Source organism: Onychostruthus taczanowskii, unplaced genomic scaffold (assembly GCF_017590055.1).
Source record: "Onychostruthus taczanowskii isolate IOZ18803 unplaced genomic scaffold, ASM1759005v1 scaffold111, whole genome shotgun sequence".
Classification (NCBI taxonomy): domain Eukaryota; kingdom Metazoa; phylum Chordata; class Aves; order Passeriformes; family Passeridae; genus Onychostruthus; species Onychostruthus taczanowskii.
Window position 1 is genome coordinate 48,633 of NW_024497741.1, and position 17,073 is coordinate 65,705.

Sequence of the window (17,073 nt, forward strand, 5' to 3'; positions counted from 1 at the left end):
GTACTCACCAGCTGGGCAAAAACAGTTAATGCAAATCTAAAATATGAAGAAAAATGGGCATTTCCCTCCAAATGTGGGGGGGTTTTTTGTTGTTTTTTTTTTTTTCTCTTTAAGATTTAAATGAGCTTTTTGCATTATTTGTCAATTTTTTACTTTTCCTGAAGAAAACTTGGCAATAAAAGATGTCAGTAGATTAAAAGCCACTACCACCCACTGCAAAGCAAAATTTTGCTAGGTCACATGTAGCAATTTTTGCACAGACCACTGCATGCTGATAATACCACTTTCCCGCCAGAAGTGTGTGCCTCTCTGCATATGTCCTCAGGATCTCTCAAAAACTAGCTGCTGGAATCTACTGCAGATCTGCATCCTCTGCAAGGCCTGCTGGGTAGATATTCCTACTCTCACACAATTTCAGGGTCCTATCCCTGCTCTTGCTTATATTTGTGGTATTTCACCCCTGCAGAAGGCTGTTGTTGTTTGCAGTCATGAGTTATGTTTTCTCATCTAACACAGAAGATTTGTTCTGACTTTCCTTGGACAGTCATGGAGGGCAGAAAGGAGCAAATACACTTTTCTTTGCTCTGTGCCCATAATAAGGAGGGGACAGGAGTGAAAAGCAGAAGGGCTAAGAAACGACTAGCTTATGCTGTTTGTTTTCCACTTCCTAATGTCTTAAAAGGCATTAATCTCTGTGCAAGGTGCCCTGAACAGGAAAGCTTTCTGTTTATGTAGAAGGCAGGAACGTTGTGGGAAGGGACAAGGATGGCTGCTCTGCATGCTCAGGCAGCTTTGCCTCCATCCTGTTCTAGATTGAGCTCTGCCAGTGCTGATGGGTTGCTCTGGCACGGGGCCCATTCACCTTGCCATTTGGGCTGAGATCTCTGGGTGTGGTGAAGGCTTTGCAAACACCTCGTGCCCACAGACGGCTGGCTTGGGACCGTGGAGCTCCCCTTACACAAGGCTGAGGAAGAGGAGTGACAATGTAAAGGAGTTTGGGTTACAACAGGTTTACAAATCTGAAATAGCAAGCTGGTACACAATACAAATGTCAGTGCTAGGGATTGGAAATGAAAAATATACAGGCACTAAACCTAGCTTTTTATTCCTCATTTAGGACTGAGTGACATTTCCACTGGTAAAATACCACACTTTTCCTGTGAAAGCATTTCCATTTAACTCTTAGGATTAGAAGAAAGGAACCTCTTCCTATTCTTCTGAGAAGCAGTGCATACGGATGCTGAAGGGGTACACCTCTGAGATCTGGTCAGGATCTTCCCAGTAAGAAGATTTCCTATATTTTCACATTTAAACTGTTTGTTCCTTCTTTTATTTGAAAATAAAAAAGTATTTCCTCCAAAAGATGATGAGCCATATAGGAACCAGGTAATGATACCAAAACAAGTCCAGCCAGGAAAGGGAATAATAATAATAATAATAATAATAGTAATAATTGGATAAACACATACTACTTCTGTGCCCAAGAATTTTGATGTCTTAGATCCTCTGGTGTTATTTTGTGTTCTTATTTTCTGCTGCACCCTATGTCACCTATGTCAGCTACTCCCCTGGCTCTCAGAAAAGTGTTTTACAGCCTCTATTTCACTTCACGCAATAGCTCTTTTCCTGTATGATTTCAATGGTTGGTGCAAATCTAGATGCAAGAATTAGGGATGCATTTGTCCTCCCCAGACAGAACTCCTCCTGCTGACATTCTCCACAGCATAGTTTATTTCCAAGGCTCCAAGAATCACGCAGAATCCCATGGTTGTTTCTAGCCAGTCAAGCAAGAAACCAGGTTGGTCAGCAACACTTCCAAAGGCTGTCTTTTTTCTCTCTTTTTCCTTCTTGCCTCTGTTGGTGTTCACATCCTTCTTGCCAACACTGGCACTCCTTTAACTCAGCCACCAGATGGTTTTTCAGAGTTTGGTTCTCATCCCAGCCATGCCATCCCAGGCTCCACACTTGAGTGAAAGAGGAGCACCTGTGGCTCCTCACTAAACCTCTGATTTAATGCAAGGTGAGAGTGACTCTGTTGTGTTGCAGGATTCATTTGGTGTGTTCTGTTACCCCCTAAAGCTATAATGGTTCGGTCCTGGGATCCCCCTTCCCCCTCCCCTGGAACCTCTCCCTCTGAGAGTGTCAATTCGTTCTCTCCTCCCCTGTTTCCCTGGTTACCTTCTGTCAATCCCTCCCCAAGTTCCTGTCCATCACCCACTGTCTCCTTCCCATATTCCAGAAAGTTCTCCTTTCTTCGGTGGGTGATTGGATCGGGAACAAGGGTCCCTCCCTGCCACATTCCCTACTGGCTAGCCGGCATGTTTCTCACAAGTTTGTTCACTCCCCAGTTCTCCCTCATTGGTCAATGTGTCGTGTTCCCACCCCCTTTATAAGCTGCTGTTTTCCCTGACTCGTGGTCCCTGCTCGGCTGGTGCGCCTGGAGTTAATAAAGGCTCTGGATTTTACCCCCGAGGAGGGTCCCTCTCTTCATTCTTCTACTTCGCCTGCCTGCTGCTCCCTGCTGCCCCTTGCTGAGGCGCTCCCGGGACGCCCCGGCGCATCTAGGGAGTGCCCCCCCGGCTGTCGGCTGCCGTGCCTTCAGCTCAGCCGGCGAGACCTCCTCCCCTCCCCGGGGGAGTAGAGTAACTCGGACAGCAGCACAGCATGACTCAACAGCAGTGCCTCTCTCTGCACTGCAATGAGCAATCTTCTGAGAAGTCCAAAGAGCATGCTGGCACTGGGTGATGGGGAGAGCATACATGAACTCTGTCTCTAGCAGGTGGGAATGCTACTAGCACTGCTCTCAAGTCAAGATGAGAGTGGGATTTTTTTGCCATTGTTGTTGCGCTGAAGAGGTTTAAGTCCTCTTCTTTATACTGACTACTCACTAAAATGTGATAAATCTCCACATAGTAAGCTCTAATAATGAAAAATGCAACATGCTGAAATTAAAAAGTCTAACTGTTCAAAGCTGCCTGTTTTCCCAAGGACAGCCAGCCGCACACACTGGTCTGTGCCTCCACAGTTTTGACTTGACCTTTATATTCTGTCCCCTCCCATAAAGGTCAGTTTAATATATTTTGGCAAAACATCTTTATTTTAAAATGATAATGTCAACAGTTTCTGGTCTCTAAACTTGCCTTTTTGAAGAATTTTGGCCTTTTTTCAGAATTTTGGCCTTTTGGCTATTGTCAAATTTGTGTAAATGCACTCACATTTGACTAAGCTATAAACCTTCAAAAACCTGCAGTTTGTTTTTATTAGATGTATTTCTCATCAATTCTGAGAATGTATTTTTTTTCTGCAATGTCAAATCCAAACTGTGTGCTGTGTCATTCAGCATGCCCTGACAGATAAACCAAGAAAAAAGGGACTGTTGGCCATGAATTGCCTTTGTCCAACTACATGCCAGTAGTGCACACAGCAATGAACTGAAGGTGAAGGAGCTGAAGGTGGGGTTTGCAATATACAAAGAGCAAGGTGAAAGAGAAGGGAAAGCAGGCATGGGCTTGTGATGAAGGGGACACAGACCTAAACTGGGAAACAAACTGGAGTGGACTGGAGAGCATGGAAGAGGACTGGAAAGATGGGGGAAACAGGATTTTGTATGTGGTGAATAATTTCATGGCATGAAAGAGGCTAGTCATGGTCACAAGAAAAAAGTTCCTTTTGACAGACACATCAACACTGCTAAGTTTCACTGAGAGGAAAGGGCTATGAGACCCAGGCTGGCAAATTGTACTGCAGGGCCTAATGCAGTGACTGGCAACTTGTTATCACTATGAGAGATGCTGCTAGTTTGAGAGCAATAGGGGTCTGGTGCAGTGAAGGCCCTCAAACACGCTCCAACCTGTCCGATAGAATATGGAATCTTTGGTTTTCTTCCCCCATTTAAAAAGCACAGGACATATTACAGGCCATTTACACACAGATGAGTGCAAATACTTTGTTAAAAATTGCATCATATGAAAAAAAAAAACCAAACAACAAAACCTTTTGAAAAGGATGCTTTTTAAAGTCTTGTGACTGTGGGTGCTCACTGAGAACTGGCAGTGCTGCAAATACCTTGCTGGCTGCATCGATTGAACATTGTAGGATCTGGAAAAGTCAGCAGTAGGTGTCTTAAGTAAAGCACACAAATCTCTCTGTAATTAATACCTACTTCTCTCCACCTTTGGTTCACCATGCAGGCAGCTACTGCTTTAGAGAGCATGCTCTACCCTGAGCCCCTCACTGAGCCACGTGTGACAAAACCCGCAAGGATGTCAGATATAATGCTTGAATAATTGTTATTTGTGTGTTGGGAGTGTGCCACTTTGCAGCCTTCCTAAAGCCCTTTTGTGTCCCGTCCCACAAACACGCACACACGGAGAATAAAGCCCTGATAGCTTCAGCGTCCCTTGTAGTACCACTTACCTGCGGGAATCTCTGCAGGCTGGCAGTGAGCTGTGGGTCCCCGGGAGGAGTGGGGAACTCCAGTGATAAAATTGTAGTGAAAGAGGCAGCAGGGACGAGGAGATCCTTCACAGTAAGGAAATATAAACAGACCTCTATTTGGCTCCTAAGAGATGAAAAAGGAAAGAGCGAAACTGGGGTGGAAGGTTTCGCCTGGCATTAACTGCACGCGTAGCGGCAGCCCCGCAGCCTCCCTATCTCACCCGGGTATCCCGCCCGGGGCCAGCAATGCCAGCTTCCCGCAGTGGTGGAGAGCCTGGCAGCCCCCAGCGACGCCCGGCTGCTCCACAGGAGTTGTCACCTTGGCTTTTGTCCCAGCTCAGAAACCTGGATGCCACGGGCCTGGATCCCGCCCCGTGCGGTGCCCGGCGGGAGGCGCAGCGGGGCCAGGGCAGGGGCGCTCCGGTAGGAGGTCGGGGCTCCCCGGGGGGGGAGTCGGGACCACCTCCCCCGCCTGCCAGGGGCTGCCGGTATTTGTGCATGTTGATTCAGCATGTAGCGGGGGCGTGGGGGAGGAATAAACCCTGCGGGGGAAGCAAGCGGCGACCCCCCGGGAGCACCGGGGAGTGTTAATCGGCGAGGATCTGTGGGTCTGGGAGGAGAAAGCGGAGGCCGGGCTGGGGAGGGGGAAGGATAAGAGGAAAAGGGGCAGAGCGGCTCGGAGAGGTCGCACACCGCCAGCCTCCGCAGCCAGGGCACTGCCTTCCCGCGTGCTGCCGGCGGTGGTGGTGGTGGTGGGTCCTCCCTTCCTGTCCCAGTCGTTTCCTCCCGCTTCCCCTGCCACAGAGGGCTCAGGGCTGGAAGGGAGAGAAAGGGACCCCAAGGGCTAGACAACAGCCCGCCCGAGGCGGAGGCAGGCGCGGCGCCCCAGGGGGGGGCGGCGGCGTCCGGCAGATTCCCCGGCAGTGGGAGGGCTCCGGGAGAGGAGAGGCTGGGGGAGCATCTCCTAGCCGGGGCTGACTCCCGAGGAGAGAGGGAGGCACGCAGAGAGAGGGAGAAAGTGCCGCCTCTCAGCTTTACGGGCGTCTCCAAATTTTAAGGACTGGGGTGGGGAAAAAGAAAACTGAGGACGTGAGCTGGGACCTCCCAGCCGGAGCGATTGAAAAGGAGCCAAAGCAGGCGTCGGGGGGCAGCGACATCCTAAGGAGAATCCCCGTCTTCCGCTACCCGCAGCCGCTGCGTGCCCGCCGCCCGCGCCTCAGGATGTGGGTGCCGCTGCTGCTGCTGCTCACGGAGCTGCTCCCCGCCGTGCCGGCACAGAAGCTCTCAGCCCTCACGGTAAGGCCACCCCGCCGCCGGGCGCCCTCCGGGCCGGTCCCGGGAGCACCTGAGCGGGCGATGCGGCTCCCGTGCGGCGAGAGGCGCCCGCGGCTGCCGAGCCAGCGCTGCGCCCTGCCCCGGCACGGCGGGAGCCTCGGCCGGGCAGGAGCTCCGCCGCGGCTCGCCCGGGGAGCAGCCGGCACCGCCGCCCCGCCGAGCCCCTCCGGGGAGAGCGCGACCCGCGGCTGCGAAGTGCAGGTTTACTGCGGGGCCCCGCAGAGCTTCGGTCCAGCGCTGGTGTTAATGCATTCATTTGCCCGAAGAGGAATAATGCTGCAGAGAGGTCCGCTTTTGGACCCACTCGGGCTGACCGATTTTACTTTATTTTAATTATAAAGCAACATGAAACAAGCCTTTCTGGCTATTCCAGGCTCCATGGTGCTATACATGGAACTCCGCGTAGAGATGGGTGAGCCAATTCATTAGGCTTGCTAAATAAGCCATAACCACTATTCTAGCCAAGACCCGAGGTTTGCAGCTAATAGCTCAGTTCAGTCTTCTTGTAGAGCTTGCAGTGTTTGCGAAGCTATAATTAATGCAATGTGTAGAAATAAAAACATTTTCCTTAAATGTGTTTTTAAACAAGTGCTTGAATAAACATAACGGGCAGCAAATACCTCTTTCAAGCTGTTTTTAAGTGTTTTGGTGAAGGCTCTGTGCTTAGAGTTTATTATGGTAAAGTTACAGGCAGATGCAAAGTGAAATAGACCCTATTTTGTTTAAGTCTTTCAGAAAATTTCTGTAAAATCCCGAGAGTTGAGTTTTTTTGGGGTTTTGTGGGTTGTTTTTTTTTTCCCCCCCCCTCTTATTGAGTTAGGTGCTATAGGGACAGCTCAAGGTGAAATGGCTGTGGGGGATGGCTGTTCATACCTGAAATTCTTTAGGAAAAGTTTTGTCTTATTGACTAAGTTTGTTGGGTTTTTTTTTTTTTTTTTTTTTTTTGTTTTTTTTTTTTTCCCCTCTTAAATGATTTGTAGATTAGAAGCTGCTAATTGAAAACCTTAAAGGACTGAGTTTGCTCCATGAATTTTATTGTGTATGGCATTTTAAAGTGTGGGACAGATAAAGTGATTCTCATATTTTACTTTTTAAGACCCTCATTTGAAGCCCCCTTACACTGTCAGATGATATATACTATTCTAATAAACAGATTAACATTGCAATTTACTTTCAAGGTCATTTTAACAAATGTATAAACATAATTTGCAAGATAGGACATGTAATATTCTTAATATTCTTTTTTTCTGTACATAAAAAGAGTTCTAAATATTAGTGTGGAAGTAAACTGGAAATGTTACCAAATCTTAGTTTGTCCAAATGTAAAATAAAATGATTGTGACTGTTACAATATCTTTAGATGATATGGAACCCAAATGATGTTAAAGCCATTTAAAATATGGATATAAATCACTGCAGAATATACTTTTCATTCAATGAGGGGTTGTCTGTGTCACAAAAGGGAAGCAAAATCTCATCAGGGGCTCTTTGGCAAACTCTTTAAAAATTAAATGCCATAGACTCATGCAAATGTATTAGACTTCACTGTTATCTGAGTGATGTTAGAAGTCACTCTGTTTCTTCCTTCACCAATTCAAAGTGTGCAGTACTCATTTCTGTACCATATAGTAGTCTGCATCTTTATGAACCATGAGCAGAAAAGTCAATTCTGGTAGAATTCCCACCCTCTGCTTCTGCTACCAAAAGGGTAATGGTTTTGAAGACGTCAAGCTTTCAGACTGAAATGAACTTGAACATTTTGGTAGGTGTAGCTAGCTGGCCTTGTTAGTAGAGGACTGTAGGTAGCGAGCTCATGTTAGTTTTTCTGCTCTTCTTATGGAAAGGGCTCACCCATACAAATACTAGACTACATTGGAAATCCTTCCCTAAAACAAGTAAGGGACAGGCAGACACACAGAGGAATGAAATAACACACATACACACTGATGCACATATACTTTCTACATCTTCCCATAAGGCTGCACTTTGAGTGAGGCAGGTTTATTTCTCCTGTTTCTGTACTTACCTGTTTAAACAACAATAAAAAAACAGTGCTATTATGGCAACAAGTACCACACTGCTTAATCATTCTTAACTCATGTAGTCATTTTACTTGTAGCTCATAGACTATATAACCCCTTTCCAGTTGTACCTTTCTCAAATATCCATGGATATTATCCACATACTTACAAGGAACAACAAACCCAAGCTGTGTAGAAAAACCAAGAAAATCTATGGCTTTTTTTTTCACCTGCTGTGCCACTGTGTGGCAACTGAGAATGGCCGTTCTTTTCTACATATCATATGCAGATTTTATTTTTATTTGTGGTTTGAAGAATAACAGATAAAGGCTGAAATTTTCAAAAACAACCAGAGGTCACAGGAACAGGGCATGTTTCACTGTGGATCTGAGTTTTTCAAAACTATGGGATGATCATGGAGAGGGAATGCACATCCCTGATCACAATGCTGTCAGAGGTATACTCATCTTGCCAGCTGGTGGCAATATCGCTGTCATAAATCTGACATAAGATCAACCTTGGCAGAGACAAGACAATAAAATTATAGTTCACTCTAGCAAAAGCCACTCTACCATTTTCCAAAAGGTAACACATGGATCAGAGGTTTTTTCTTTGCCTGGGATTTAAGGAACAAATTGGGTGATGGCATGGCAGGGAGGGAGGATATCAACATCTGTCTTTAAGATTTTCATCTGCATAAACATATCTCTGGCCTGTTTTAACTTTATGTTCTTACTAGCTCGAGGGATGGATCAAGTACTACTTTCAGAAAAGACGTTCAGTAGTTTACAGACCTATTCCCCCATTTAATTAGGAATAATAGTTTTGCATTTCACTTGGGCAGAAATACTCACAAGAACCACCTATGTCTGTAGTCCTGGTGAATATGTGATTTTCAGATGTTGGAAGCTTTGCAGTAGTCCAATAGCAATAAATTACAGAGTTTTCACACAAATAATATCTCCAAGAGATTTCTGATTGTCTAAGAGTGTTTTGTCACTGCAGGTTTGCGAGGAGTAATGAGCATATGGCTTCCTAGTACATAACAGCTATTAAGGATGATTTCTGGCAGGCAGATGCATCAGAATAGTCAGCAGGTAGTTGAAATGCTCCAGTCTGTCTATAGAGTCTGGTCCCCTGGACCTCATGGCTGTATCTAAAGTGGGTGTGAGTGTTGTAATCTGTCCGTCTCTGCGTAAGCTGTGGACCCAGACATAACTGACTTGACTGCCTCACTATGTGCCAGGATAGAAAAGGGTTGATGAGAGATGGGCTGATGCATACCTGAATCTTTATTGGGAAGCCATGATGTACACCATGGTCTAAGAGTTTCAAAGTGTCTATGTGTTCACTGGGTTTGAGATAGTCCAAAGTTACTTTGACTTTGTATCAGTATTGGCTTCTTGTCACCAAGATTACTCTTTGCTAAGGTTTCTCCTGGACTCTGGTCTCCTGAGTAGAACCATATTGCAGTAATAGATAAAGTGAGGTGAAATGCAATATTCCAATTATTAATTGCTAACTGAGCCTCAGGGATGCATGCAGGAGGATAATGTTCTTTAGTATTGTATTTATTGTTATTTCAAATGAACAAATATTGGCAACAGAACAATGGCTTTCATTATGGAAAGGCAGGCTGAGAGCTGTCTCATAAGAACCCATGAGTTCTGGAGGGACTGTAGTCAGATTGGCTGCTCCTGTTTTTTTCTCCCCTTGTGTCAAATACTAATGTAAACCATTCTTACATTCCACAAAATATCTTAAGTAGCCTTGTCCTTTTACCTTGTTTATAGAAAACCAGGTAGCACTCTGCAATTTTTGTAACACACTGTTGGAATGTTTTTGCAATGCTGCATTTTTATTCTGCTCTGTGAGATGTACCCATACTTTCTGGATGTATGAAACTGAGGAGATCTGAGCCTTGTTGATTTCTTGTCTTAGGGAAATTAGGTGTGTCTTAAGGATATAGGTACTTTTGTTTTGAAACACAGTGCTTTGAAGAAAGCTCATTTTGTTTCTCAGATAAATAAGTTTATGATCACTGCACTTACCAACACACTTTGTCATTGTTTATACTGCATTTTTGAAACCATCAGCTTCACTTTTATCTCGGTTGCAGTGTTGTGTGTGTAGATATACTTCTAAAAACAATAGGATACAAGTGTTTCTTATTTTAAAATCTTGATGACTTGCAATGTACCACAAACTATTTATACTTTCAAAGCTTTGCTGCACCATGTGCTTTTCTCAATACAATTGATAGATCTTACAAAGGAAGAAAGTTTGCTTGAAATTACTTCTTGAAATGAACACCTCTGCCTGGTAATAGTTTATTTCATCAGCAGCTGAATATTTCAGGGAACAATTGTTTTCTTTTTCTCCCTTGGCACATGCTTTGTGAGTATTCAATAGCGTTCAATGTGGTGGATAGCTTCCACAACACTGACCAATATAAGATGGACCACTAAGGTAGTTCAGTAAAGGGAAACTAAACACAATCAAAGCTTTCCAAGTTAAGGACCCATTTGGATGGCGCCTGCAAACCAAAACATTTGGAAAAGTTATTCTAATTGTGACTGAAAAACCAAGACCATAAATAAAATTGTAAGTGGCTCCAGATCCTAACAACATTGTTACTGCAAATGGGCATTGATACAACCAAGGGTACATCAGCTCTGAAAATAAAACACTTTCAACAATGCTTCCTTGCAATAAACTCTCAAGACACTTCTTATTAAAGAAACAACACCAAAAATTGTGGGAGTTGATATTGAAAGCATCAGCAAACTTTTAATCTGGGGTCAGAAGTAATTTTTGTGCATGCAGCCAACATATACTGCACCTTATAATGTGTAAGACATTAATGAAGATAGCTGTTTGACTGCATGCCCATAAGATTTTTGAAACTAGAATTGAAGACTAGAAATTGTGAGTGGAGAGGGAAGAGCAGGACGAAGCAAACAAAAAGAAGTAGATCATGCATATTGTGGCCACTTTTGGTGCTGTCATTGGCCTCCTGTTGCCTACTGAATACCTCGAGGAACAGCTGTATTTCTTGACAGTGGGCAAACTTAAGGTTTAGTTCATTTTGAAAAGCCTCCAAAGGTTTAGCTGCTATCCAAAACCTATCTGAACCCTGTTGGTCTGGAAACCAGGCTACAGATCTTTTCAAGATCTGGCTTGCTCGGGACTTTGCTCATATTTCCATTTCTTCAGCCAGACCAGCCTCACCACAGGCGCAGCCATTTTCATGGTATTTTGGTACTTCATTTCCTGTCAGGCCTAAGACCAGGAAGTGCAGAGGTGCCTGAAAATTAAAAACTGAGTCAGAAAGAGTTTGAATCAAATACCTATTTTTGAACAGCAATGAAGGACTGAGTTTGGTTCAGGAGTGACATTCTTGGGCAATTTGCAGAATGAAAAGAGGTTACATCTTGCAAAGGACTCAGGGATTTCCAAAAATGTTGTGTTTTCTTTAGAATCAAAACCCAAATTCATCCTAATATTCTTTTTGATTCAGTATTGTGCTTTGAGGTAGATTTTTAAAGAGCTGACATGCTAGATTCATGATGAACGCCATTTCATAATTAAAATTTGTAATACCTTCTTACAAATTAATATAGTCTAAGTAGTTTTTGGCTTTGTGAATACTGCATCCTCTGCCTCTCTGCTGTCTTCTACAGCAAAATTCTGATGCTTCTGTTGGCATTTCTTTATCCACTTCTGGTTATTAATTGCTAATCACTGCCTTAATATTATCTACAGTGGCAGTGCAACAGTTCAACACTGGAGGTAAACCTGGAAAGAGAAAAAACTTCAGAAAAAATTTGCAATATGCTAATCTCACACATATTAATTTATGCCAAAAGAAAAGGAGGGACAGTGAGGTGTAACATAATATTGTCCATAAACAAATAAACTAAGCAGAGAAGAGAAGGTATAGCATAAGTACCTGCACGTTTTTACTGTAGTTTTTCAGTCTTTGCCTTGCTGCCCCTTGTACATAGGGAATTGGTTTGAATTACAGCAATTGTTGTAGTGCAGTGGTGTGCAGGGGATACAAGGATACAAACTATGGTTATGGGGAAGTGAAAGCTACCTAGAAGAATATGGACTAGTTTTTAGATTGGTGTGATAATGCTTAATATCAGAGGGTTGCTTAATATGAGTTTACCAAATTATCCGTGGTCCTCAGTCAGCAAAGCTAATGCTGTGTCACATCTTACCACAGAACTCGTGAAGTCAGTCTCCCAAATGGAAGTTTCAGCTGGTCCTTGCAGAAGAAATCTCTTTGATGAGTTAGCAACTGTCCTTCAGTGAATTTTTTCCCATCTCTAATTTATTACCTTTTAAAAATGACCACTAAGTGTTTCATCAGCTGTTGAAAATCCAGGCTAGTAGAGAATGCAACCTAGAATTCTGGTCGGACAGAAAGAGAAAACATTTCCTGAAGGCGATCCTTTCCAGCTCTCTCCCTGGCTTGCTCAGTGGGTTGCTAGAAAACTTGCTCGAGAATGTTTGCATCATACCTATCCAAAATCTAGCTTTTCCCTCTTCATTTACTTTAGGCTGCTTGTTGTGTCATCTTCTGAGTCACTGGGTAAAGATATTTTTTTTCTTATGTGTTGGCTTAAATTTGTTTTGAGGATGTAATGATATACTTTCTTGTCTTTTAGGTGTTCATTTTTAAACTGTATACAAATTAGCTGTCATACATGTGCTATAAATCTTTTAATCTGTCCTAGAGCACCTAAAGAGTACTTACATGCAAGTAAAGAAAAATTCCTTTACTTTGGAATGCTCTTTAAGTCATGGCTTCATGCTGTATTTTGCAGATTTTTTGAATAAAATTGCTGCCATGAAGTGCTCACAGTCTTTTTACTCAGCCTAGCTCTATTATGCAATTACTAATATTCTGACCTTTTTTCAGAATTAAACAAAGTACTATCAGTGAGTGAACAGTTTAAAAGCTCAGGAGACATCAGTACATTTTTTGAAATGCAAGTAGTGACAGATAGAGAATAATTTTGTTGGTATTCAGGATGGACTCACTATGATCCATGTAGCAAGCTGCAGTACAGAGAAAACCTGCAGATTGCAGGTGACCCCTGGATGTCAAGGTGGGAAGGCAATGCCTCAGTTCCATTATTTTTTCTTGCTCTTATCTGGAGTAAAGTGGAGGAATGGTTGAGTTTACTCTGAGTAAAATCTGCCTTGAGTCTCATTATTACTTTGAAGGGTGGGGAGAAGAGTGGGTGACATTTTAGTAGACATGCAAACCATTTTAACCATATTTTAACTGCAACATGTCTACTTGTACAGAAATTCTGTTAAAACAGATCATGTCTCTGCAAGTATCACAGAATACAAAGTGTGTGAGCTGGGGACCTAAATCATGCCATCTAGAGAATTGCTTCTCAAATGTTTTTCTTTGCTAGATGCTACTCTTCACAGTGGCATCTTCCTGCTAATGGTTGCGAATCTAGGGTGTGGGGCTGCTCTTGTGAGAATACAAGGTAAAAATATGGTATTGACAGCAGAGAGGTGGTGATACCAAAAGGTAAGAATCTCTTCTCAGTGAGGCTGATACATGCGTGCCATGCTGGTTTCAGTGCACTTGTCTTCATCCTGATTTTCTATGTCATCCAAACATGCTGTGTTCCTCTTTGGGACTGTGAGGTGAACCTAATGGTCTTAAAATTAAAAGCAGATTTTCTGTTATAAGCAGGAGGACATGTTGAACACAGCTTACCAATGGTCTCTGGTTCAGTTGTCTCAGTTAATTTATTTGTCCTTGTCTGTGCAGGTGAAGAATTATTTATTGCATTTAATCACAGTGTTTTAGTCAGTTCTCATTCACTGTAGCCTCCACATGGATGCCACTTAGTGCAGACAAAGGGGTGTCAGCGAAACTGACCCAGGCTCTGTAAAGTTATATTTGTTAATGGTGTGGTCATTGTGCATCACCTTTTTTACCTATAGTGCTGTATAACACTGCTCAAGTCAAGGGAGCAGTTGTCACATGGGCTGATGGATCTTCTAGAGTGAAAAATCACTGTGGCAAATGTCACTTTTTAAAGTAAAAGTTTCTATCAAAAAAATGAAATCAAGTGAGTGAAACCTGGTCCTGAAAAAAGTATGCTACGATGTACTCGAGGGTAGTACATATTGTAAAGATATCTTTGTCCCCACAAGAGGGTGCAGAAATGAAAAAGATTGTCAACATAGAAACTAAATCGGGCTTTGAGTTAGCCATAAGTTTATTTGTTCAGTGAATTATCTCTGGTGTATTGGATGGCTTATTTTTGGAAGAGAGCCATCAAAGATTTAAGTGACGCAAAATAAAAAGCAGAGATGGGAGGGTTCATACAGGTATTTCTCCATTTCTCCCCCTGTCCATTCCGTTGCAAATACAGAGCGGTGGCATCGCTTGCGCAGCGTCCTCTCTGGGGCAGGGAGGTCACCTTTCTTCTTCCATGGCACTGCAGGGATCCACCACGGGAGGGAGAGCAAGAGCAGCGCGGTCTGCCCTGTCTCCTCTGGCAAGGGCTGAAATGAGGGGAAGCCCTTGTTTCCCTCCCCAGTGGCTTTAGTCCGGAGGGGAGGAGGGGAGCAGCTGGGGACCTTGATTTTTCAGTACTTGCCACTCAATTGCACATCAGATCGGAACTCAAATGGGAAAAATCTCAAGTGGAAAAATGCCTTGACACAAACTATTAAAATGTAAAAAAGAGTTCTGCAAAAAGAAAATGTCTTTAATGACATGGCATGGCTTGACATTAATTAACATGAATTAGCATTCATGAGAGCTCAGAGCAGACTGGTGAGGACAAGAGGGAATATATGGCCTAACATATGAGATGCTCTTGGCTGTGAGACATGAAGAGGGGTTCAGTCTGCAGAAAGCATAGGGCATATTAATTTCATTGCATGTATCCATGCTGTTTCTTTTTGCAGCATTTATTACATAAATTCTAGTAAGCAAGACAAAACAAAGTGAACAACTTATTTTTTAATGGGATTGTCTTTCAGACCATCTCCTCCTGGGACGGCAGTTTCCAAGCATGCTGAATTTTTGATAGATTTCAGTCTAAGTGGATTTAGTTGCAAATCTGAACTTTAAGCAGGAGGTTTTATCTTCCCTTCATGTTTTCTCCTTGAAAGGTTCCATAAATTACAATTCTGAAAGAAAGGGAAAGTTTTTTTGAAAGAAGTATTCATTTAGTAAATTGCTCTTCTGTTTAAACTTCCCTTTTCCAGGTGCTGAATGACTCCCAGAGCAAAAGCCCTGTCATTGCTTGATAATAGACTTCCATTAATTTGCAATAAAATTGCAAGGCAATATTCATGCATGGAGAATTGATTTCAGTCTGAAGGGAAAACAGCAAAAAGCAGAGCTCAAGTGTCTACTTGTCTGTAACTAGTGCAGCAATTTTCTCCGCTGCAAAATGGGTATCAAGTACTTCTCTTATGAAGTGTCAGTATTTATGTTCAGTAGCTGCAAGTCCAGGAGAGGTCTACAGCAATGAGAGAGTCAGGGTATTTCGTACTATATGACAAAGCCAGATCTGACACCAAGACTAATGGCTGATAGAGATTAATTTTTTCATCTTTGTGGCTAGTGACAGACTCAGTAAAGCTCAGTAGACACAGCACTGCTGGTTTGGTAGAGGGACTGGTGAGATAACCACAGGTTCACAATACGCGTAGTATTGAAGTGGAAGCAAAGAAAGAGATAGCTGCAATACTGCTGCTAGGAGTGAGCCCAGAGGACCTGGAAATTGTCATCCTTTGGGACTCATAGTTGTGACTGGGCTCTCTCTGACCACTGTAGATTTTTCTCCAATATTCTCCTTCCCCATCCAGTTCATCTTCAGTGTTTACATGCCTTTTCTATGTATAGTCTGTAAGATATTTGTGTTTGTACAATGTTTTGGGCAAAAGAGATTCATGCCTGATTGGCTTTCTTGATCTGCCACAGTTTTCAAGTTCAGTAATAAATAAATCTTGAATGATACCTTCTTGCAGGTGAGACTGAACACAAATAATGGAAGATATATAAATAGTAGAGTTCATCAGGTAGTTGGGGCCACAGTCTGGTTCTTTACACCCTCTGCATATTATCCAAGCTGGTTATTTTGTATAGACTTCCTTATAACTATGTGTGTATGCACACAGACACACACACACACACACACACACACACACACACACACACACAAATACATCTGTTTGATCCTACTGTGCCTTTTATAAATAATTGGAGGAAGAAATTCAACATTACTTCAGGAAGAGATAAGCAAAATTGTCTATCCTCTGGTCTTGTCATGCTGTTGGCCAAAGTATTCTCTACAGTGCACAGAGAGCCGAGTGTCATCTGCTTGGTATTTCCTGACTTGTGAGAGCTTAGTGTTTCAACCTTATCATTGCCCTAAAGCTGGGGTTCTTAGCCTCAGTATATGTTTCCTTTCATGGTGCAAACCTCTTTCTCTCCTAAAGAAAAATAGCTCTGAATCAATGCCTGGTCTTTCCTACAAATTATAATGTGAAGGTTTGGATGCTTCTTCCTATTTTTGTAGGTCAGATGGAGCTGGAAGCTTCTCTGCCCACTGCCCTTCCCTACCTTTCAAAGGAGAAGAGGAGATGGGTTTGGATGAAAGATGCTTCTGTCCTGTGAGTGCAGAGCAAAGAATTGAGAGGTGTTATTGCTGCTGTGTTCACAGCCTCTGAGTGTATTCTCTCTTTCTATACAGCAGCACAAAGAACCCTCTGGGAAACCTGGTCCAAAGGCTCTCTTGACAAACTCAGAGAGATGTCAGGCATTATCCAGAACTTCTTCCTGTAGGCCTTCTGTGGCTTCAGCATGTTGTATCCATCAGCTGCAATAAATTCCCTAGATTGCCATTTTCTACCTTAAGATGACCTGTGTCAGCTATATATGCATATGCAGGGATACGCTATATACATTCCCATGTAAACCTTTTCTTCCTTTTGTTTTTCAGCAATGATTGGAAAACCCCCATAAAAGCTTAAAGTTGCCTTGAAATTAATAACCAGAATGTCAGATATTTTCCCCCCAAAGTTTATGTAATTTGATCTGACTGCTTTGATGTGATATTTTTTGTTTGTGTGTTTTGGTCTAAGGGAATGGTGCATAGGAGTCTAGTGTTAGTTTTCATTTGACAAGATTTCTAAGCTGTTAGGTTTTGACTGTGTTGGAAGTGCTACAGGGCAGCTGTGTTTGTTAGTTGATGAATTTGTGTAATCTAAAGACTGAAAA

At 43.0% G+C, this 17,073-nt stretch overlaps 1 protein-coding gene across 4 annotated transcripts in view; it reads left to right on the top strand.

Annotated features, from left to right (window-relative positions):
* The first annotated feature begins 5,163 nt into the window (after positions 1–5,163).
* SMOC2 (SPARC related modular calcium binding 2) overlaps positions 5,164–17,073 on the top strand; it is a 145,288-nt gene continuing 133,378 nt past the window's right edge. For all 4 annotated transcript variants that reach the window (XM_041424421.1, XM_041424414.1, XM_041424429.1 and 1 more), the window contains exon 1: positions 5,164–5,733. In XM_041424421.1, coding sequence (XP_041280355.1) covers positions 5,659–5,733 — 75 coding nt within the window. In that variant the 5' untranslated portion in view covers positions 5,164–5,658. The remainder of the gene's footprint in view (positions 5,734–17,073) is intronic.